This window comes from Mastomys coucha, unplaced genomic scaffold (genome assembly GCF_008632895.1).
Source record: "Mastomys coucha isolate ucsf_1 unplaced genomic scaffold, UCSF_Mcou_1 pScaffold7, whole genome shotgun sequence".
In the NCBI taxonomy this organism is placed as follows: domain Eukaryota; kingdom Metazoa; phylum Chordata; class Mammalia; order Rodentia; family Muridae; genus Mastomys; species Mastomys coucha.
In genome coordinates, this window is record NW_022196913.1 from 68,880,869 (window position 1) to 68,903,644 (window position 22,776).

A 22,776-nucleotide genomic window follows, 5' to 3' on the forward strand; every position below is an offset into this window, starting at 1 on the left:
AGAGAATTCATTTTTGTTTATTTCATGGGTTGACTTCTTTTGCTGTATTATTGTCTTTTGAAACAGGGTCTTATTATATGTTGGGACATCCAAGGATGAAGCTGTGTGAGATTCTGAGAGCGTATGAGAAAACTTGAAGAAAACAAGAGTCTTATGACTTCTGTGGCTTCTAAACGAGGATTTGTTCTTGGAATGTGCTTTCGTGCCCCCCTCCTAGGTATAATAAATAGAAGTAGGTTTGCTATGGACTGACTACCCATTGCTGCTACTTTTGTTGTTCAAAAATGTTTTCAAGCACAAGTTGTCCTTGTGACCATATGCAGTTTGAACTCTTGTGAACTTTGCTCATATGACCTTGATAACCCTCAGAATATATGTTGCCTGATGTTCTGAATAAAGTTGGCTACTGCATGAGACTTTAATCCACCTCCTTTTTTTTGGTTCTGCTCTCCCAGATGTACCTGCAAACTTGAGCAGTAACATCAGCTGTTCTGGAACTTGCTATACAGATCAATTAAGCCACAGACTCGTGGAGATGCTCCCATCACTGCCTCCTGAGTGCTGAGATGATGCTGTGCACCATCGTGTGTTTGGGGTTCTTTCCATTTGTATGGTGAGTGTATATACATGTATGAGTGTTCACATGTGCATGTGGACATGCAAGCAATTCCATGAATGTGCATGTGGGCACCCATAGTCAACATCAGCATCTTCCTGAATCACACTCCACTTTATTTATTGAAGTAGGGTCCCTTCCTGAACTCAGGGATCACCAGTTCTGGTTAGTCTAACTGTCCAGCTTCCCCAGGGACTCCCTCTCTCAGCTTTGTAGATATAGGCAAGGTACCCCAGTGTCTGTTGCTAATGTTGCGCTTCAGGTAATCTGAGTATCGTGTCAAGAGAAATCTTTGAGCTGTGCTGCTATAGAAGATTCTGGAAGGAATCAGGTTCAGGATTATTGCCTGGAACAGAAAAACATGTGTCTGAGACAAGAGCAGAGCCAAGAAATTATATCAGACAGTCTGGAGTCAGTCATTTAAGGATTATTTTTCCGGACTAACTATGGGCAGTTCAAGTATAGTTCTAATGTTTAAGGTCTTGTGACACTTTATAAAGGCGAACTTCTCAGAGGCCCAAGTTGTCACTAACTGCCCTTTGGTCATCCTCATCATTCTGAAGTACACATTAAGTCGAGAGGGCTCACTTTGTGTCAACCACCTCGCTGCACTTCTTTCTTGCCCTGTGGAGCATTTGCTCTTCCTTCCTGAAGCCCCACTTCCAAGGTACCTTTTTATTCTTTCTACCATGCCTTCTTCCCTGTTTATTCGAAGGGAAGGACAAACCGATTAACATTTCTTTAGAGGCCCAACTTTACTGAAACACAGAGTCGAGGAAGGCAGGAACTACTACATGAAAGCCCCAGCTGCTTGTCTTTCCTACCAAAGAACTTCCAAAAGCCACTAAGTGGAAGCTTTCTAAGTGGAGAAGTGGAGCCTTGGGGTCACTCATAGGCTGAGCACATAAGCCTCAACTCTTACGTCTTTTCCCTGGCTGTACTGCAGCATGCTGGTCCTGTGAGCTTGCTGTGAAAGAAAATGGCTGATTGTCTCACTATGGAGGAAGAGCCAGCCCCACCCTCTCCAGGATGCCAGCATACAGCCTTGCTTCAAAAGAGGTCACTGGTTACCATGATTTCATGAGCAAGGCAGCCACAGGTTTCAGCTCCAATCGTGACATATTTCAAGGATTCTGTAACAAACTCATCGGCAGTCTTGGTCATCCTGGTATTTAGGTAGTTTGTCATTGGGGTTGAAACAGAGAAAGGGGTCAGCACCTGCAGAGAAAAGTAGAGTATGACACAGAACCGTCTACTGTGGCAGAGGCTGAAGCATGGGCACACATTCACCATACATATCCAGCTCCTTTCTCCCTGTGAAATGTTCTAAGCTCCTTCATAAAAGACCCAAAGCTGGCACGAAACTGGAGAAGAGGGAATTTGATTGTTGAACATGAGGTCTTAACTGCTCATCTTAAGGTGCTCATGCCCACCAGAGCATGCAAGGCAACTGCCAGATTCAGAAAATAAAAGTGCAGGACAAGAGTTATAGCGGAAGCTCAGGGAGGGCTCCCAGTAAGCTCAGTAGTAGGGTGTCTGCAGGAGGTCCTGGTTCAATTCCCAGACCTGCATACACAAATAAGAGGAACTCAAGGGTTGGGGATTTAGCTCAGTGGTAGAGCACTTGCCTAGCAAGCTCAAGGCCCTGGGTTCAGTCCTCAGCTCCAGAAAAAAGTAAATAAATAAATAAAATAAAATAAAATAAAATAAGACAAAATAACAATGTTAAAAATAAAAGAGGAACTCAAAACAAGCATAAATCATTCAGCATAGTTACACCCCAAGTATTGCATTGAATGGATTTATGCTAGAAAGTTAATCAGCCAGGAGTAGTGGCACATACCTATCATCTTAGGGCTGAGGCAGGAGAATCAAAAGTTCAAGGCCAACCAGGCTACTAGTAAAACAATGACTCAACAGACAATGAGTCTTTGAAAATCAAATTTAATTGCATACTCTATATTAAATCTGTCAATGCTAAATGAGTGAGGTTCTATGTATGTTGTTCTAATACACATAACTAAAGCTGAAGCCACCTCAGTCACTCTGGACGCCCTCTCTGATCCCCAGTTAGGATCTTTTCTATGGTAGTAAGAAATACTACCATCACACTGATGGCACTCTGAGCATCCAGTACTGTACTTCCATCCATGTCTAAACATGTTGCAACCTGATGGAGGATTTTAAACAATTATTCTGATGTTACTACAGATGCAGAGACCTTCAAATCTTTATTGAAAGAAACTAAACTAAACTAAACACAACAATAACAATAACAAAAACAAACAAACAAACAAAAAACAGAGCTGTAACAGAGCTGGGACCCTCACAGTACAAAAAGAAATTGACTCTTCTGATCTCCACATACACGTTTGTGTTCTCTCTCTCTCTCTCTCTCTCTCTCTCTCTCTCTTGCTCACATTCTCTCTCAGGTATAATAAAATTCTTTGAGAAAACTAATCCATTCTAGCTCTCCTGGTTTCAGCACATCTCATTTGTAATTACGTTGCTTTATAACTAAATCCAATTACTTGCCAGCTGGTCTACTTGATCTGGTTCTTATGTAAATGATGAACGCTGTGGTTCAAACACCTAACACTCTCCCTGCCTCCAGGATCTCAAAGGGTTACTTTTTGAGAAAAACTCCTAACTCTAGTTTTCAGAGAGGAAAATAATAATAATGCTTTCATTTTTATAGTTAACTTTGGTAGAGAAAACACCTTTATGACCAAAATAGGAGCTCAGTAAATATTTTATTATTAGATATTATATGGTAACAATAAAGGGCCATTTCATGAACGGAAAAACTGAGGCTCACAATTTAAGCAAGCCTCCCAGTATTGCTTGGGTGATGCCACAGAACTGGGATGAAATTCAGAGCCAAGGGAGCAAGAGTACTTGACATGCTAATGAGAAACCCTGCTGAAAGAACAACTAAGGTTGTCCTCAGACTTCCCACACACATGGACACGTATACATACCTGCTCACACATATACATACCTACTCATACATGGCCATGCACACACACATACCTGTTCATACCTTTACCTACATAGACATATACATACCTACTCATACATGAACACATACACACACATAATTTCAAGTATGCCCATTTCATCTCTAATAGTATCTCCTTCCCAGACTGTACTATTAAATGAGGCACATGTAAATCATTGACACTCAGAGGGTCTCATTGCTTAGCCCAGGGATGGCAATAACAGCTTGTTTCAGTCAGTGCAAGCAGCCTCCACATAATGGCTCTGTTCCTCCTTCCACCTCCCGAGACCAGAGGGTTGGGCTGTGCATAACCCCTCACAGGCCAATGGCCCTTGGGATGATCCCTTCCCCTCCCTTGGTCCCAACACAAGTCAAGTGTTTCCTCTGCTCTTTCTCTGCATATCAGAGAAGAAACAACAGTTAGACCAACCCCACTGTCTGTTCTAATACAGCACCATGAAGCAAAGGGTCCACAGCACACACACACACCCCCCCCCCCATAGCTCATGTAGCTCAGGCTAACCTTAAACTTACTGTGTAGTAAGGATCACCATGAACTCCTGATCTTCTGTCTCCATCTATCTAAGATCACAGGCATGTACCACCACATCCATTTTTTTTTTAGAATTATTTATTTATTTTATGTATATAAGTACGCTATAGCTGTCTTCAGACACACCAGAAGAGGGCATCAGATCCCATTGCATCGCCATGTGGTTGCTGGGAATTGAACATAGTACCTCTTGAAGAACAGTCAGTGCTCATGCTCTTAACCACTGAGTTATCTCTGCAGCCCCCTCACTACATCCATTTTTATGCAGTGCTGTAGATGAAACTCAGAGTTCGTGTGTGCTAGGCAAGCATTCTACTAATTGAGCTACATGATCAGCCCTTCACGTGTTTTTGAACAACCACATCTATACTCACTTCCCCTCTCCACCCAACACCCACAATGGAGGAAGGCCAGCAGAAACCTCAGCAGCAGGAGGGATTGTGGAGGCAACCGTTGGCCTGGTCTTGGTCAGGGGAACCCAATAGCACAGTCCAGTCCATCTTCACATGCACAGCCTGTTTTGCAAAGGATGATGGACTACCATCCACCTAACCAAGGTTCCCACTTGGAAGGGCCCATGATTGTCCACCTCACCTGGATAATGATTCCTTTATCTCTGTATTCCACATTCAGAGCCTTGGAAAATGTGTACACAAAAGCCTGCAGTGAGAGAGAAAACACTTCAGGTCCTGGAGCTTGCCTTATAGTCAGCCCCCTTGTAGTCAGGTTCCCAAGAGTATCACAGGTACCAGCTGCTTGGAAGAAGAAGGAGGGGACTCGGGCAACTCGTCACTCACCTTGGAAGCTGAGTACAGACTGTACAGAGGCCAGGGACGAAGGCATACTCCAGAAGAAATATTCAGGATGAGACCTCTCCGCCTGAAGGACAGAGGCACAAAGGCTGCGCCCCGTCCTACAGCAGACACCTGAGGTGTGGGGCTGTCAGAACCCACCCTCTGGACTTCCACGGCTCATGAACTGCAAGGGAAAGACTCCCCAAAGCCCAAAGGAGGACACTGTGGTGATGTCACTCTGTCGTCTGTACCATAAAGGACTTGGTACTCCAAATAGGAGCCCTGCTAAGACAATGGTCTCCCTGCCAAGCTACAAAAAGGCAAATTGGCTCAAGACTAAAGGAGGAAGGGATTCTCCGTCTAGATGGAACCACATGCCCTGGGTCCTTTTGGACTCACAGGGATAACCTGTCACAGCAGGGACATGTGTCACATGGTATAACTTATCCTACATGCAGTGTGTTCACTCTGACACCCCTGTGCTCTTCAGGGCTCTTACTTACATCTTTTGAAATTCCCTTTTTTTTTTTTTTTGTTCATTTCATTTTTTGAAGCATAGCATGTTGCTATATGGCCAAGGCTAGCCTCAGCCTTACTGTGGAACCCAGACTGGCCTTGAATTTGTGGTGATCTTCCTGCCTCGGCCTCTTGGTCACTGGGAGAAATTATCTTTAATCTTCCCAGTTAGTTGCCCAGAGTTGGGTAGCAAGAAACTGCAAATTAGAAAACAAAGCTACCCACTTCCTACTCTAGAAAAATTAAACTATCAACGATTTGCTCTTAAGGACTAACAGGTGATGAAAACCAGCCCCTAACAGCTGTTGTAATAAGGTGACCCAGATAGCAATGGACTACTGGAGACTGAGAGGGTATTTACCAGGGAAACAGAGTCGATGTTTCTGACAGAAGATGGAATTCACAATAAAAAAGGGCATGGTCTTGGTCTGAGGCCAACCTGTCTCTTTTATATTCAACATGAGTTAATTTTCTTTTGAAGCCCATGTGTTTTGAAATGGCTGCTCTCAATCTCCCTTTAAAACATGTTATATAGACCTGCACATGGGAAGAGCTGGCTTGGCCCAGAATGAGCTCTTTCCCCCTAATAATCACAGTGCTCTGTCTTCAAAGGTTTTAACCATCAACTAAATCAGCAACTTGATGAACCCTCCACTACAAAGTCCCCAAGCAAGGTGGCCGCTAAGGCAGGGTAGCCACCTTGCTCCACGCTGCTTCTGGGAAAGGCCTTACCTTGATTCCATGTGTTTGAGAACAAGCTGTGTCATCTATAAGAGAAGGCCAGGGTTAAACCTTGACAAAGCAACTAAGTAGCAATGAACAGGGTCCTTGAAGGAAGTTGGAGAAGCTTAATCTTCCTAGGTGACCTTGAAAATTGCTGGCGAACTTTAGAAGCCATTCTGGCAACCTGAGAATCTGGCTAGAAGCCGCAGCGACCTAGACAGATGGCAAATTGTCCGGCAGCCTCTGGCTTCTTTCCTGGGAAGTCTTCCTGGAACACAAGGGCAGTGGGACCGGGGGCCTTAGCTTAAGGTGGCAGGATCTACTACAGGGATGAAGGAAGAGTATGTCAGCCATTGCATGCTTCACCCATGAGGTGGAATGAGAACATAGCATCTCCTATACATCTCCCCGTTTTAGCCTATGGGGGCAGGTCTGCAAAAGGAGGCAAGAGGAAGCAAGGAGACCAACAGCCACAGATGCAGCGTGCCCCTGTTTCTGTGTTGCCGAGGGTCCCTGCAGCAGCTTCTAGAGAGATTCTCCTGCCACTGAACCATCCCATACACAGAGCCTCCAGATAGTCTTCCTGCAACTGGGGGGTGGGACAACTCTGTAAAAACTGCCTCCGCCTCTGAGGGAAAAGAGAGAGGAATGAGAGGTTCGATTGAGTGGTTCGCACTCCAGGGCACCGTTTTCATCTTGTTGGACACACTTGAGCATCCTCAGTGTCTCCCACAGGAGTTCTCTTAGCCTTACTGGGCAAACGACCTCAGTAGCGCAGACAGCACTGGACAGCATCAGTCCCTGCCCCAAAGTTTCCAGTGTCTAGTCTCTGTGGTGGCTAATCTTCATCCTCAGTTTGACAGGCTCCAAAGTCACCTAAAGATACACATCCGGGTGCATCTATGAGAGTGTTTCCAGAAATGTGTAACCGAGAAAGGCAGACCCTGAGAATGTGGCACCATCCCACTGGCTGGAGTCCTGGACTGAATAAAAAGGAAAGGGAACTAGCCACCAGCACTCCTGTCTTTCTGCACCTGACTTTGGACACAACATGACCAGCTGTCTCACCCTCTCTCCACTCGGCTTTCCTGGGACTGATGCACTGTGCCCTCTTTCATCACCATAATGGACGACAACCAAAGGGATCCTTCCTTCTGTCAAGTTGCTTCTATCAGATGTATGCGTGTGTGTGTGTATGTGTGTATATATGTGTGTGTACATGTGTGTATGTGTGTGTTTATATGTGCGTACATGTGTGTATATGTATGCATGTGTGTATTTTGTAAATGTGTGCATGTGTGTATGTATATGTGTGTACGTGTGTGTATGTGTGTATATGTGTTTATATGTGTGTACATGTATGCATGTGTGTATTTTGTAAGTGTGTGCATGTGTGTATATGTGTGCATGTATGTGTTTGTATGTGAGTATATGTACGTATGTATGCTTGTATGTATATAAGTGTGTATATGTGTGTATGTATGTGTGCATATATATGTGTGCATATGTGCACATTTGTATGTGTGTATATATGTGTGTGTATATAAGTGTGTGCATATGTGTGCATTTGTATGTGTGTATGTATTGTGTGCATGTGTGTATATGTGTGTATGTATGTGTGTATATGTGTGTATGTATGTTTATATGTATATAAGTGTATGTATGTGTATATGTATGTATGTGTATATAAGTGTGGGCATCTGTGTGTGTTTGTATATGTATGTGTATGTGTGTCTGTGTGTGTGTGTTTACTCATACACACAGAGACCAGAGAAGGATACCAGGAGTCATCCTTATCCCTCTTCACCTTATTCCTTTAAGACAAGGCCTCTCTCTGAACCTAGAGCCCACTTGCTTTTTGCTAGGTTGGAAGCCAGAAGGCACCAGAAATCCTGTCCCTACTTCCAGGCACTGCAGTTACAGCCACACTCAACCTTTTTATGTAGGTGCCAGGGATCCAAACATGGGTCTCCCCTGCTGAGCCATCTCCCATTTGCACAGTAACAAGAAATTAACTATAAAGTCTACTCTCCCACCTTCCTAGTTCCTCAAACTTCCTCTCCTACCTCGGCCCTTGACCAGCAAGAGCATATTCTTGTCAGACAGCACCTTCAGAATCACTAAGAGTTGTGGATCATGCTTCCAGCCAGCCAGGCTAACGAGTGCATGGTATATTTAGAAGCTGACTTTTAGTTTATTTTCTTTGTTGCTTAGGGAGTTTAGTGTCTATAATAAATAAAACTTTAAAACTTCAAATCAAAGCATTTATCTAGTAAAGAAGTCAGAAGGTTATCAAATCCTTTGGGGAGATCTAGATGATCAAGCAGTCCAACATTGGAAGATCAATGTTTAAAATAATGTAAAAAGATTTTAATGATAAGCTTCAACAACAGTTGACCACATAAACCTTAAAGCCACATCAGCTGGGAGCTTTAAAAAGCCACAGATTGCTTAGCATACAAACCCTGTGAGCACTCAATGATAACCAAGCAGGAAGCTGTAACATTCCAGTGTGCTGACAGAAAAACAACCAATGATGAAGGAACTATTGCCAGAGAGCCTATCCACCTGAAATAACTGCCTGTAGAAAAGGGTGCTGACCAGCTTCCCCTCCTGATGTTCAAAAAATGGCCCTCCTCAGTCATCTTATGCTCCAGACCTTTAACCTGGACCCACACGTACCCCAGCAACCTGAAATCAGAGTTTCCACTTTGCTCCTCCACACAGGTCTACTGACTGCCAAGAGAGATCAACAAGGCTGCCACGTACAGATGTGAACTTCAACTGTGAACCCAACTGTGGGGTAAGCAGAGGCAGAGAGCTCAGCGCTCACTCATTAGCTGCATCGTGTGGTGGAGGCTCTATGAGCTCAGAGGAAGGGTAAACATTCTGTTCACACTAAAGCATTAACTCCTCACCGTGTCACATGGACCATGTCCATTCTTAAGCAGCTCCAGTTTCTAAACTGTCTTTCCAGGAGGGAGGCCCTCTTTTTCTCCTCACCGAGGTATAAATGGACTAGCCTGAGGGATCATAGCATAAATGACTCTGCAACTGACCCAAAGCAAAGGACCCAACAGCTCAATATAGCTGAGACATTGCTTCATCTAATACTATTTGCGAGTCTCTATGTAAAGGAGGGGCATGGCATGGGTGGTCATACATGGTGTATATGTAAAGCCAGAGGATGATTTCAGGGTCCTCAGCACCTTCCATCTTTTGTTTGAGACAGGCTGGGACTCCACCATATATGTCATGCTAGCTGCTTGAATAAATACAAGCTTCAGGGGACCTGCCTGTCTCTGCCTCCTGTCTCACCATCGCTGGAATTATAAGAACATATCATCATCCCTGGGGTTTGAATTCAAATCCTCATGCCTGCAAGACAACTAACGGAGCCATCTCCCCAGCTGCTCTGCCTAACACTCTTGTAACAGATGTAGACTTGGAAATTCGGGATGGTTGGATAACTTGATGTGTGCTGTCAAATGAATCAGCTGCTGAGCTGAGCTTAGAACACACCCTCAACGGTGATATGTCAAGGGTACATTCTAAAATCCTGAGGATAAAGCCTGAAACCAACACAACCTACGATGAGTTTAACTTACAGATTAGACATAATAAGAGATTAATGACTAATAATACACTATAACAGTCATAATAATATAGTAAAACAAGAGCTATGCGGATGTGGTCTCTAGTCTCTTTCTTAAAGAAGATACTGAGACTCTTCCTTTTAATTTCTGAGAACAGGGCTGACCACAGATAACTAAACCACAAATAAGAAGAAATTACTGGGCTAAAGACATGGCTCAGAGGTTAAGAGGGTACATTGCTCTTCCAGAGGACCATTCCCAGAACCTAGGTCAGGCAGCTCACAACCGCTGGTAACTCCAGCTCCAGGGTATCTGGTACATCTGGTGTTCATAGATGCCTACCTACCTGCAGATATACATAATATGCATAATTTTAAAACAATAGAATAATCAATTAAGTTTTATAAAAGAAGAGCCTACTATCCGGATGATCTTGAGCTCAATTCAATAAATACAAAGCAAAGGACCCAACAATATACCTGAAACAAACTATTTGCACATCTCTATGTAAAGGAAGGGCATGGGTGGTCATGCATGGCAAGTATGTGAAGTCAGAGGATGATTTCAGGGTCTTTTGTCATCTTTCCCTACATAGTGGATGCCATTTTTTACAGAGACAACTAAACACTTTTCAAAATATTAAATTTTAAGAGACTTGCTTTGAAATCCTGAGGAGGTGTTGGTATCTTCAGGCCTGGTGTATCCCAAATGCGGGGGGTGGGGGGTGGGGGGGGAGGAATGGATTCAGATGCTAAAGAGAATGAACCCAGCTGTGTGTCTTCCTCATGAGAACAGAGTAAAACAGGGGGAAGATAAGACCTACTTGTGCTCAAGAACAGCTTATTTCAAGGAATGTCTCAGCCTCTGTACTTTAATGTGGTTAGCACACGTTCTTCACGTACCTTGACTACGGAGGTAATGTTGCAGTGGATGAGATTCTGCAATGAATAATTAGACACAGTCAGCCCAGTCCTCAGAGAGTCACCCCAGGAAGACGCTGACAAAGAATCAAGTGGGCCAAAGCTGAGTGCCAGTGGTCCCATCACGTGTTCGTGAACGTTCTGACTCCTAGCTGAGGCTCAGTGACATCCATTCTATGATTCTACCTATTTGTGAGCCTCAGCCTCAGCAGGAGAGCCACCTTGAAAATTCAGGAAATAGTAGGACCATAAGTGTCAATGGAAGATAGATGGTTCCTGATTTCTGATGGCTGGATCGACTTCTTCTGATGAAGCAAAATCAGTGTACATACAATAGAAATCACACTTCAATTTTTGAATGTGTAGTTTCTCCAGGACTGGTGGCATGTGGTATAATGCCTTTCTGCCATACTGGACCTTGACTGCATCTCAGTCAGCCTCTCTTCCCTGAGTCAAACTCATCCTTCCCTTAGTGTGCCATGTTTGGAGCTGGGTTGGCCAGCTGGTTAGATGTATTGAGCAATTTTTTTTTTTACTTAGGATATTTTCAACTACATATAAGTTTATTGGGAGGAATCTCTTCGTCTTGGAGGATAGAGTTGAATTTCCAGCTGGAGGAAGAAGGGTCAGCACATGTCTAGCATGAAAAGTTGAACAGTCAGACAACACAAGACAGAGGTTCTGAGCTACAGAAGACAGGAAAAGAAAATGCTAGTAGAGCAGGCAAGCATAGGGATGGCTGCGCAGCCTGGAACCATGCTTGGGTTAGGTACGTAGCTCTCTCTTAGGCACTTATCAGCCCGGGACTCAACTGAACTGGGCTGCAAGCACACCCTGCTTCACATGGTGGAATATAGTACTCTTTAACGAGCCCTTGAGGACTCAGTGTCCATGCAGGTATGTTCCAAGATATAATTAGGATGCAGAAGTCGGTATGGATGCATGCGCAATAAAGGAATGTCCTCTGAGTGAAGTTTTGGAGAAAAGGCACCATTTGCTATCTTCTATCTATGTATAATCAAACATGCATATGATTAAAATCATATGCATCATGGAAAAAGCACATCCAGTGAGCAAAGGCTGACATTATCCAAGCCTGTTGTTCAAAACAGAGAATGGTCTCGAGTGCTCCAACTCAAGGTGCTGGCTGTACTCGTGCCTCATACCTGATCGGCACTGTCTATTTTCTTCTCAAAAAGTTCTTCTATTCTTCACTTCTTCAGTTGGGGTGTGTGTGTGTGTGTGTGTGTGTGTGTGTGTGTGTGTGTGTGTGTCTTTGAACAAGAAACCAAGAACCTGGAAACACCTGGTCCAGGCAGTAACTCCCTCAGGAATACAAGAATCATCACATGGAAAGAGGGAAGGAGGAGGGCACAGACAGGAGCCCAAACACAGACACAAAGAGAAGCGTGATAATGGAAGCTACTGAAGAGAAAGACAGACTTGAAATAGAGAGTATGCAACAGAGATCACACTTAAAGAGAAGTGTGGAACTGAGCATCTACGACCTGGTATTTTCGTGAGCTTTAACGATTAACCTGATACAGCCAGAGTCTAGGCCATATGCAGTGAGCCCTGGGCATCACAGACTCCACATTCTTGGATTCAACTAACTATGGCTTAAAAACCTTCAAAAACATACCTCCCTGTGGTGCTACTGGCTGCTGTTGGGGGAAAGTGTCATTTTTTTTCTTCAGTAGTGTAGCCACTGATTAATTAGTGTAGCCCTAGGAAGCGGCAGCTCACTCCAATGGGCTGTTCATGAAAGCAATCCTAATAAAGCTCAGTAGTTCATTTAAAAGAGAAGAATAAAATATGACAACATCTTCTGGGTATAACATGGCCATCGAACTTAGGAACCCACAGCAATGGTTGCCTGTACAAGATGAAGCCAGCCAAGATTCCAACTAGCATGGAGTGCTGAGGGCTAATGAGTCCCCAGGGCAACCTGAGGAGTTATTGACAGCTGATGGCTTCTGGTAGAGGGAGAGTTGGCTTTCTTTAAGGGTGTAGCCCTGTTAGGTTAATCACATTCCAATGGATGGTCTGTGGGCAGCACAATTTGGATTCTGTGTTGCTTTAAAAAGAAGAGGAAGAGGAGGAGAAGGAAGAAGAAGAAGAAGACACAAAGTTGGAGAGGGATGGGAGGGGTGAGATGGATCTAGGAGAACTTAGGAGAGAGTGAATAGTTCCCAAGAAATAATAAAAATATTAAAACATTTAAAGACATAAAAGTAAGAAGGAGATTTACTGGGAAGAAGGCTCCAACAGAGTAAGAGGGAATAAGAGAGGAACAGAGATACATAGATACATCTAAGAAATTGTCAAAAGGCAAACTTTAGAGTAAAACTTACAATTTTCAAAGAAAAAAATATTTACTAAAATATATTTACTTAATTTAACTTTTTTTTCAAAAATAATCACAACTGAACTGAACGAGTACTGACTTGCCTTGCCTTTCTTCTATAAACACTACAGCTTAACAACTGTTCTCACACATTTACATCGCACTAGAGATAAGTCACCTGGAGGAAAGTGTACAACCTGGCAGTGAGTGTAATGTCATTTTATCAGGAACCTGAAACCTCGTGGGCTTCAGTATCTAAGGAGAGTGAATCCCCCAGATGCGGAGAGATGTGGAAACTTCCCTCTCACTGAGAGATGGCTACATCTTATCGCCTAGGAAGACAGAAATGGCTGCTCCCATCATACTAAAGACATAAATGTGTTGGGTAGAGCACAGATTCCCAGAAGAAAGGTATCGTGGTTAGGAAGCTTTTGATGGACAGAGAAGAGCAGAGATTAAAAGGTACACACTTGACTGTGTGTCAGGTTCTGAGGTGAAAAGAGAGATATCCTGACAGTCGCCATGCAGCAGAGCCTGGTCTGACCTGATTCCCATCTACCCCCTCCCCCAACCCTGGCAAGCAAGCTGGGGTTCATATCTAGCTGAGAGATAAGCAGATAGAAAGGATAGAGGCTCACCTGGCTCTCTCCGGGCATGCTCAGGAAATGGCTTGGGAACAAGCTGGGGAGCATTCCAACATTGTTGACTGGCAGAAAGAGTCAAAACAAAGGGTATGAGAGCAGGAGGGAAACCTTCCTACAGAAACACGTACAAATGACATCTGTACACGAGTGCTCACTGCAATATGACTTAATAACAAGGAAAGTGGCTGCAAGCTAGGGAGAGGACCCAGTCAATACAGTGGCTAGTGCACAAAATGGGAACCTAAGTTTGATACTCAGTACCTACATTAAAACAGAAAAGAAGGGAGGGATGGAGGTAAGCAAGCTGGGGGCTGGAGAGTTGGCTCACTGATTAAGAGCAGAGGACCAGAGTTCAGTTTCCAGCGCCCACATAGCAATGCACATCTACAACCTAGCACTGCTGGAACTCATTGGACAGTGAGCCTACCAGCATCAGCGAGCTCCAGTTTCAGTGAAAGACCCTTGCTCAGAGTAAAACATGGAGAGTAACAGAAGACATATGACTTGGCCACTGGCCTCCACATGTGTACACACACACACACACACACACGCACATTGGCTATTTAGAATTTAAAGACATTAAGAAACAACATTTGTGATATAAGGATTTTTAACTACGCACCTGAGGATAACCCTAAACTTCCAATCCTCCTTTCTCCACCTCCTGAGTGCTTGGATTATGGTGTACACCAACATGCTTGGTTTGTAAGACACTGGGGGTGGAACAAGCCCTCCACCAGACAAGCTGCACTCTAGTTCTATGTTTCTGGTTTAATGCTATAAAACAGTACACATGTGCAATCCCAGTTTTGAAAATCTCCATTCGTACCTATAAGGAGAGGCACTAAAATGCTCTCACAAGTTTGGGGGGGGGACTTTAAAAATTTGTCCTTCATGTGTTTATCCATCCTTTCCAAATTTTCCAAAAATGATGTATTTTTGTATTCTTACTTGTGGAAGTGTAATTACGGCTTAAATTTATGGGAATTTTAAAAAATTCAAGTTACTTTCTTCTGTTAATGCTGACAGTATACCCAGCATGCGACTGCAAGATGTCTTGTCTATAAATACAGAAAGACATCTTGATTTCTGAGTAAGAAGTGGGTCCTTTTTTTTTTCTGTCTGTGAGTGCGTATGAGTACATGTATGTGTGGTGTTCAGAGAACAACTTGAAACATTCAGTTCTTGCTTTCCACCATATGGATCCCAAGGATGGAACCCCGGTCATCAGACTTGGGGATAAGTATCTATATGTACCAACCCATTCCCAAAAGGGCCTTCAATGTTCACTTTAATACTACAATATAGTTGCCAGTTTTGTATAAAATGTCACTGGTGATTATCATACTTACATGCAACACCAATATTTAAACTTTTAATTTACTCACCTAACACTCCTATTTCCAAGCCTTCAAGTTGTTCTTTAATATGGTCATAGATGTCCTCTCTGGTAAAATCTGCTTGTACAATCTTCACGTGGCTTCCAGTGGTCCTCTCTGCGTGAAAGATCACAGATGTTTCTAGCAAGCAGGGGTACAATCAGCATTCTTTACCCTCAAGTTCCCAGCATTAAAAGTAGATTTTGTGAGACTGGAGACATGGCTCATCAGCTAAGAGTACTTTCTGCTCTTAAGGAAGACCTGAGGGTCCCCAACACCCATGCCGTGTTGCTCACAATTCTTGTAACTCCGGCTGCAGGGGATGACAACATCATTTGGCATTTTCAGGCACCTGAACACATCCCCCCCCCCCCCACACACACATACAATTAAAAGTAACAAAATATTTTTAGAAAGAGTTAGGATTGTGGCTGGGCAGTGGTGGTGCACACCTTTAATCCCAGCACTTGGGAGGTAGAGGCAGGTGGATTTCTGAGTTCGAGGCCAGCCTGGTCTACAGAGTCACAGGACAGGCAGGGCTTACACAGAGAAACTCTGTCTCTAAAAACCAAAAAAAAAAAAAGTCCATTATGAGGGAAATGCTCAAGGATGTCTGGTCCCAATCGGAGGGGTTTCTACAGTCCAGCTATAGAACAAAAGCCAAATTCATCAGTTCAAGGGCACCAGGCCTCCACAGTTTGGCTGCATAACCCCACCCCCACAACACAATTCTGAACCTCCCCCAGAGAAACAAGACTGGCCCAGTATAGCCTGATATGGCTTTTAAAGATTCATGCCTTTGCTTTGATAAGCTGGCTAGTTATTAGCTTAATAATTATTAAAAGTTAAATACCTAAAAATAAGGATTATGGTCATTTTTACTAAAATAATCTAAACAAAAGCATTATCTGTAAAAGACGTCTTTTAGGGTTGTACTGTGTATAACCTTTGTGACTGTACATGGCAGGTCTGAGTCATGTCTTTTTCTTTTTCTTTAATTATTTACTTTTAATTTCATGTGCATTGGTGTTCTACCTTCATGTATGTCTGTATCAGGCGGTTGCACTCCCTGGAACTGGAGTTACAGACAGTTGTAAGCGGCCATGTAGGGGTGCTGAGAATTGAACCCAGATCCTCTGGAAGAGCAACCAGTGCTCTTAACTGCTGAGTCATCTCTCCAGCCCCATCTTTTTCTTTTTTTAATCTGATGACCATCAATTAGCATTCTCTTACCCTTGTACAAGGAGCAGAGCATGCACACAAAGAAGTGACCTGGTTTCTGGCTTTGAAGGAAGGGACAGAAGCGAAGGGCTCTGGCTGAGCAGGGCTGATTCTGAGGGTGAACGCCCAGAGAAAATGGCCCTCCTATGCCTAAGCCTCTTTCAGCTTCTCTCAGGTTACAGAACTCAGGGTAAGTAACAGCCTATGCCTTACGCTTTGCCACAGTATCCTGGGCCCAACAGTCTACAGAGGAGAGATGACAGACAACCCAGGCTCCAGGAAGCACATGTGGTGTGGACAGGAAGGGCAGTGCCATGCTTGGCCAGCTCTGTACACACATCTCCCTCACTCACCAATCTCTTCTGCAATGGCCTGTAGCTTTTCCAGTGTCCGGCTGATAAGTGCGACATTGAGTCCATGCCTGGCCAGCTGCAGGCAGGAATGGAAAGACCAGAAAGATGGTGAGCAGAGGGAAGGCCTTAGGGTGACATACCTGTTTGCATTGTGAGTCATCTCCCCAGAGCTAGTATGTGATGGAAGTTCCTGAGCTATGAGTGAAATAGCCATTGCGGGTGAAGCTGAAGCCCACAGTAACAGTCATGCTGTGCGCACATTACGTAGCCAAAGCCACTTTAAGAAGTCTTCTTATGCCGGGTGGTGGTGGTACACACCTTTAATCCCAGCACTTGGGAGGCAGAGGCAGGCGGATTTCTGAGTTCGAGGCCAGCCTGGTCTACAGAGTGAGTTCCAGGACAGCCAGGGCTACGCAGAGAAACCCTGTCTCGAAAGAAAGAAAGAAACAAACAAACAAAACAAAAAACAAAAAACAACAACAACAAAAAAAAGAAGTCTTCTTATGTGGGCCCACTGTCTGAGAGCTCCTATCTGAAACTGGTGGGAGTCACTGTAGCTAACTACAGAGCCTGGGTGTGTGTGTGTGTGTGTGTGTGTGTTGTACCTCAGTAGCTGTAAACCTTACTTTTTGAGACTGAGACTAACTGGTCTGAGACTTATCAACTAGGTTCAACTTGCTGGCCAGCAAGCCCCAAGGGCCTCCCTAGCCCCACCTCTCTAGTGTTGGGATCACCAGCATTTTCATGAGTGTTCTGTGATCAAACTCAGGTCCTTATACTTGCAGGAACTGAGCTATCCCTTCACCACTGCTGGGAGACTATCGGGGTAGAGGGCAATGCCTGCAATACCTGCAATGCCTGGTTACCTGGCACTGAGAGCTCTGGTTATCTTCTAAACAAAGCATCTCAAAGAGCTACATACCCAGAGACTCAAGAGGCATGTCAGAGACTCTCAGACTCCTGCTTGTAGGTGTTCTCACTAATAGTATACATGCAAGTTTTAAATCTTCCTTGAGTTCCATGGTCCCCACACCTGTTTGCAATTCCACAGAGTTGAATTTTACTCCCTGGCAATAAAGTGATTCCTTAGTCATTCAACAGGAGTTACTGTTCTCCTTCCTTCTTTTTCCATTTAAGATCTTCAGCACAAGAGGCTCAAGAAACCACCATCAGACAGTCGAGGGCTGAAGAAACATGACTACACTGCCTTGGGGCTGGCTGAGCCCAGCTATCTTGTCTCTCTAAGTTTCTTCTCTGAATTTCTTTTCAGTTTCTTTCTGAAATGGGATTGGCACCTTCCTAGTAAGTCCTGTGAACTAGATGACAGCCTTATAATACATATAATTCCTGCTAAAGTTCTTGAAATTTGATTGAGAGGCTATTACAGGAACTGAAGAGATGGCTCAGCAGTTACGATCACTTGCAGCTCTTGCAGAGGACTCAGGTCCAGTTTCCAGAACCCACATCAGGTGACTCACAACCACATCAGTTCCTGGGGTTCCAGCATCCTTTTCTAACCTCTGTGAGTGACAGGTATGCATGCGATACACTCAAATACATTCACGCAAAACACTAATACACATAAAATCAAAGTTATCTTTTTTAAATGAGAAGGAATTATAAATATAATTTAGAATTTAGAAATATAAGTTTCTAAAACTGATGCAAGAGAAATAACTTGAATTTTGTAACCACTTAAAAACAAAAAATCAAAAAACAAGTGTTGCCAGACATGATGGCACATGTCTTTTTTCTCAGCATTCAAGAGGTAGATGGATCTCTGCAAGTTTGAGGCCAGCCCAATCAACATAGTAACATAGTGCCAGGACTATGTGGAGGGGCCCTGTCTCAAAAAAAAAGGAAGCCAGGCATGGTGGTGCATGCCTTTAATCCTAGGAAGCCAGGCATGGTGGTGCATGCCTTTAATCCTAGGAAGCCAGGCATGGTGGTGCATGCCTTTAATCCTAGGAAGGCAGAGGCAGGCGGATCTCTGTGAGTTTGAAGGCAGCCTGGTCTACAGAGTGAGTTCCAGGAGAGCCAGGGATCTGTTACACAGAGAAACCCTGTTCAAAATACAAACAAACAAACAAACAAACGAGAGAGAGTAAACAAACAAAAATATCATAATAAGGCAATAAGAATATAAACAAGTATTTAAATTGTTCCACAAAGAGAATTCCAAACAGATTGTCCTCTAGGTAAATTCTATCAAACTTTCCAAAAAAAAAAAAAAAAAACTCAATCATTGCATAATTTTGCATTATGAAAATTGCATAATAAAGAATAAAAGGAGGTCAAGTTCCCTCTTTTTATGGGGAGCCTATAACCTTGACACTTCAGACTCTCTAGAGAACAAACACCATCATTAGTAATAACGCTGGCCATCAGGAAAGCAGCCCGTGACTCGGCAGTTCTGTTCTTACAGTTGCTGTCCACTCACATGCCTGTCCTCTCAGAGACGGGGATGGACATGAGGAAAACATGAGTGTCTGCTGACAGAGAAAGGCATAACCTAACTGGGACATTCTGGAATGCTGTAGTAGTGCGATAACAGTGTGCCCTTACAACACTGAAAACATCAGTGGACTGCTTTCAGCAAGGGTGAATATTTTAAAACAAGGCCAGATGGAAAAGGTAAGCTGGAGATAGGGGCATCATACAGACTAGAGATTAAGGAGAACATCCCTGCTGGGAGAAGACAGACCTATACAGAGCAAGGGAAAGAGAGAGCGATCTCAAAGGCCAGGACAAGACAATTCTTTTCCTTGTGTTGGTGACTTTAATACAAGGATGGACTCTGGGCCGTTCTCTGCAGCCACCAGGAACATTGCCTTCAGAACGGTGACTGTCCTTGTCTGCTAGACGGTAAGGAGTCTTCCTAGATGCTGGGGAGTAGACCCCAAACTGCCAGATAAAAAGGAATGCAAATAATGGCCTTGCATGATGTTTCTTGCTTCTGGAATTCTCTGGCCATCAACAACCAAGAATTCCCATCAATGTGACACGAAGCTGACTCTGTACTATATTTCGGGCTATAGTTTGGTGAATGTGAGTAAGAGGCCTCAGCTTCTCTTGAGTGACATCAGACCACACCAGTCTCATAAAGAACTAGCTGGTAGTGCAGTCCAGCACTGAAGTTCAATACTGTCCTTGCTAGCTGGCTTCCTGCTAAGGTGGCACTCTTAACTTGTACTGTAAGAAGATACACACACACACACACACACACACACACACACACACACACACACACAGACCGCATCACAAGAACAACTGAAGTCAACTTTAATGGCTACCCCTGAAGGCTGGCAGTGGGCATAAGGCTTCATACCCTAGGACCCTTTATGAAGAGCAGAGTTGTCCACATGTCTATGCTAGGATCACAGCTCCCCAGAGAGAGGCGTGTTGAATATCTCATACTAAATATACTCTGTGGCATATTTTGAGTTGGTTGCTAAGAGAAGCTGCAGACCGTTGAAAACAAATATTTCTAAAAGCCATCCTTTTGTAAAAACGGACAAAGTAATTAAGTCATTAATTATTTAAAAACAAAGCAAACGAAGGGGCTGAGGAGATGGCTCAGTGGTTAAGAGTGCAGACTACTCTTGCAGAGAACCGGGGCACCTACATTGGAAGGCTTCAACCCCCTGTATGTAACTCCAGCTCCAACTCAGGGACATTCGTGTGTACACAAACACAACATACACATAACTATCCATAAAGGGAATGTAAGGCGCAGGCAGAGCGGCTTCTCTCCTCGAACTCAGACAAATAGGTTGTGGTGTGACCCTTGCCCAGCAGGGACCAGCATGACTGCTTCCTGGGAGACCCTCATCTGTATCACTGATTTCCAGCGCCTCCTCCTTCCCCCTATGCCTTACATAAAGTTCAGCCATTTTGCCCCCTTGGGAGTCTCATGCGTGCATGACTTAGGATGGCTTGAAATGTACGTTCTTTTGCATGTGATTTGATTGGTGTCAGTCTGTCTCGTTTACTGAAATATCCAGCCTCCTGAAGGAAAAGAATCTCTTTATGATTACCCCTGCAAAGGCACGAATTGACCCAAGCAGTAGTGCTACATGGCTTTAATCCCAGCACTCAGGAGACAGAGGCAGGTAGAGCTCTGAGTCTGAGGACAGCCTGATCTACAGAGTAAGTTCCAGGATAGCCAGGGCTACACAGAGAAACCCTGTCTGGGAAGGAGGAGAGGGCGAAGCTGAGAGCAGGGTATAGGATCACAGGCCCTCACTGTTGCTCAATGGGCAGAGGCTAAAGCTGCAAGGTAAATTCAGATACCAGAGGTCCTGACAGTGGTAGTCCCCTTCTGGACATGTGATCAAGCAGGATGCCACAGCCTTTAAGGGACCTAGTTCTCTGGCCAAGAGAAGGCGAGACACCCTGGACGACCTGGCACATATGATGGTTTCTCTCCCTGTCTCTTTATGCAGAGCAGTCTGCTTGTGGCTGGTAAGGAGCTGTGGTGCAAGGCTGCAGGGCACCCCAGAGGGAAGGACACACAGAAAAGCTCCAGCCAGGAAAGCACCCATCATCTGAGAACCCTCTGAAGGTTATCAAGGTCCCTTAAATACTGTCAATCACGTACTTAGCATCTGTATCTACATCTAATTAAGAGTTTTCTGTGCTTTTTCTTTTTTAAAAAAAGACTTATTCATGTGTATGAGGTTTTCCTGTTGTTTTCTTTATATCTTTTCCAATCTTAAACATACACAAAACTATCACCACTCTTCTGGGAAATGCAAATTAAAATAGGATTTCACCAAACAGTTTTAAAAATGATATATTGACAAAAATAAAATATTGCTTAGGAGGAAAAACCATAAACCCGGGCAATTCTGGGCCAACGGAGTCCCACCCCCACCACTTCTGAGAATTGGAATCTATCACAAAGGTGACTTAAGAATGAAGGACTTTTGTCTCCCAGTTTACTTCATCGGCTTCCCAAAGGGGAAGTTGTCCATTAAATGAAAAACAATTTGCATTTTCAGCACAAAGGGTGCTCTTTGCCTGTGGGCTCCAGCCTCTCCTTGGTGGCGCCTTTTCCTGGAGGGTTTCCATGTGGCATGTGAAGTGGTCTGGACCAAAAGCGGCTCAGACAGCCCTGCGCTGTCTGAGCAGCATTGTCCCCTTTGTCTGCTCAAGCAGGACTCAATCTTATTCTGAGAAAGTCGGGGCTGACAGGCCCCATATGCGGGTCTTCAGCCCCTTTTCAGAGAGTTAAGCCTCCAGAAGCAAGGCCTTTCCCAGAATGCACTGCCCACTGGTCCGGGATCTCTGCAGCCCACGCTGGCTTGAATGGGGGCCTGGGTCAAGGAAGGTGCTTGTGGCTGCTAATCTACACCCGGTGGTGGGAGCAAGACAGGGCTTCCTCTGTGTGGCAGAGAATAGAAGACAGAGCTGGAATTCAGGTGCAGATAGAGACAAGGGCCTCAGAGGTGGAAGCCCACCCGGCGCCTCCCAGCCCAGCCCTTCCAAACGTTTCCCCCGCCTCCCGCCCCCCACCTGCTTTGCTTGATACTTGAAATTCCTTAAACAGGAGGCAAAGCCTCTCGGACCACTTGGAAGATGAATGTGGATTAAACTAAGATGTGCGCAGAATAGGCTTCCGGAAAGCCAGAGATGCACATCCCCTTATTCCTGCCATTAAGCACTACTTTGAAATTTCCAGTTATTTAATTAAGTTGGAGTAGCGGATAAATCAGAATGTGAACCAAATCCCAAGGAAGCTCACTTTCTCTAATCAAAAGATCAGAAAAAGGGAAGCCAGGCAAGAGTTTAGTGCAAGTGTTTAGGCAGGGACTGGGAGAAGGCTGAGGGGTAAGGTGCCTTGCTATCTTAATTCCCAGCCCCATAGCTGGGGGTGGGGGCACAGAGACAGGTGGATCTGCAGGACTAACTAGCTAGCTAGCTCCAGGTTCCAAGAGAGAGACCTTGGGGGCGGGGAGAGAGAGAGAAAGACAGAGAGAGACAGAGGAAAACAGAGAGAGACAGAGAGAAACACAGAGAGAGAGACAGAGAGACAGAGACAGAGAGACAGAGAGAGATAGAGACAGAGACAAAGACCGAGAGAGAGAGAAAGAGAGACAGAGACAGAGAGA

At 44.4% G+C, this 22,776-nt stretch overlaps 1 protein-coding gene across 1 annotated transcript in view; it reads right to left on the reverse strand.

Annotated features, from left to right (window-relative positions):
* Positions 1 to 711: 711 nt before the first annotated feature.
* Positions 712 to 22,776, reverse strand: part of Hsd17b3 (hydroxysteroid 17-beta dehydrogenase 3) — a 29,475-nt gene continuing 7,410 nt past the window's right edge. Inside the window, exons 3-11 of the mRNA XM_031358512.1 lie at positions 16,664 to 16,739; positions 15,099 to 15,206; positions 13,705 to 13,772; positions 10,702 to 10,737; positions 6,213 to 6,247; positions 4,968 to 5,049; positions 4,765 to 4,830; positions 1,688 to 1,834; positions 712 to 962 (exon numbers count right to left, since the gene is read on the reverse strand). Of these exons, the coding sequence (XP_031214372.1) occupies positions 783 to 962; positions 1,688 to 1,834; positions 4,765 to 4,830; positions 4,968 to 5,049; positions 6,213 to 6,247; positions 10,702 to 10,737; positions 13,705 to 13,772; positions 15,099 to 15,206; positions 16,664 to 16,739 (798 nt within the window). The 3' untranslated portion in view covers positions 712 to 782. The remainder of the gene's footprint in view (positions 963 to 1,687; positions 1,835 to 4,764; positions 4,831 to 4,967; positions 5,050 to 6,212; positions 6,248 to 10,701; positions 10,738 to 13,704; positions 13,773 to 15,098; positions 15,207 to 16,663; positions 16,740 to 22,776) is intronic.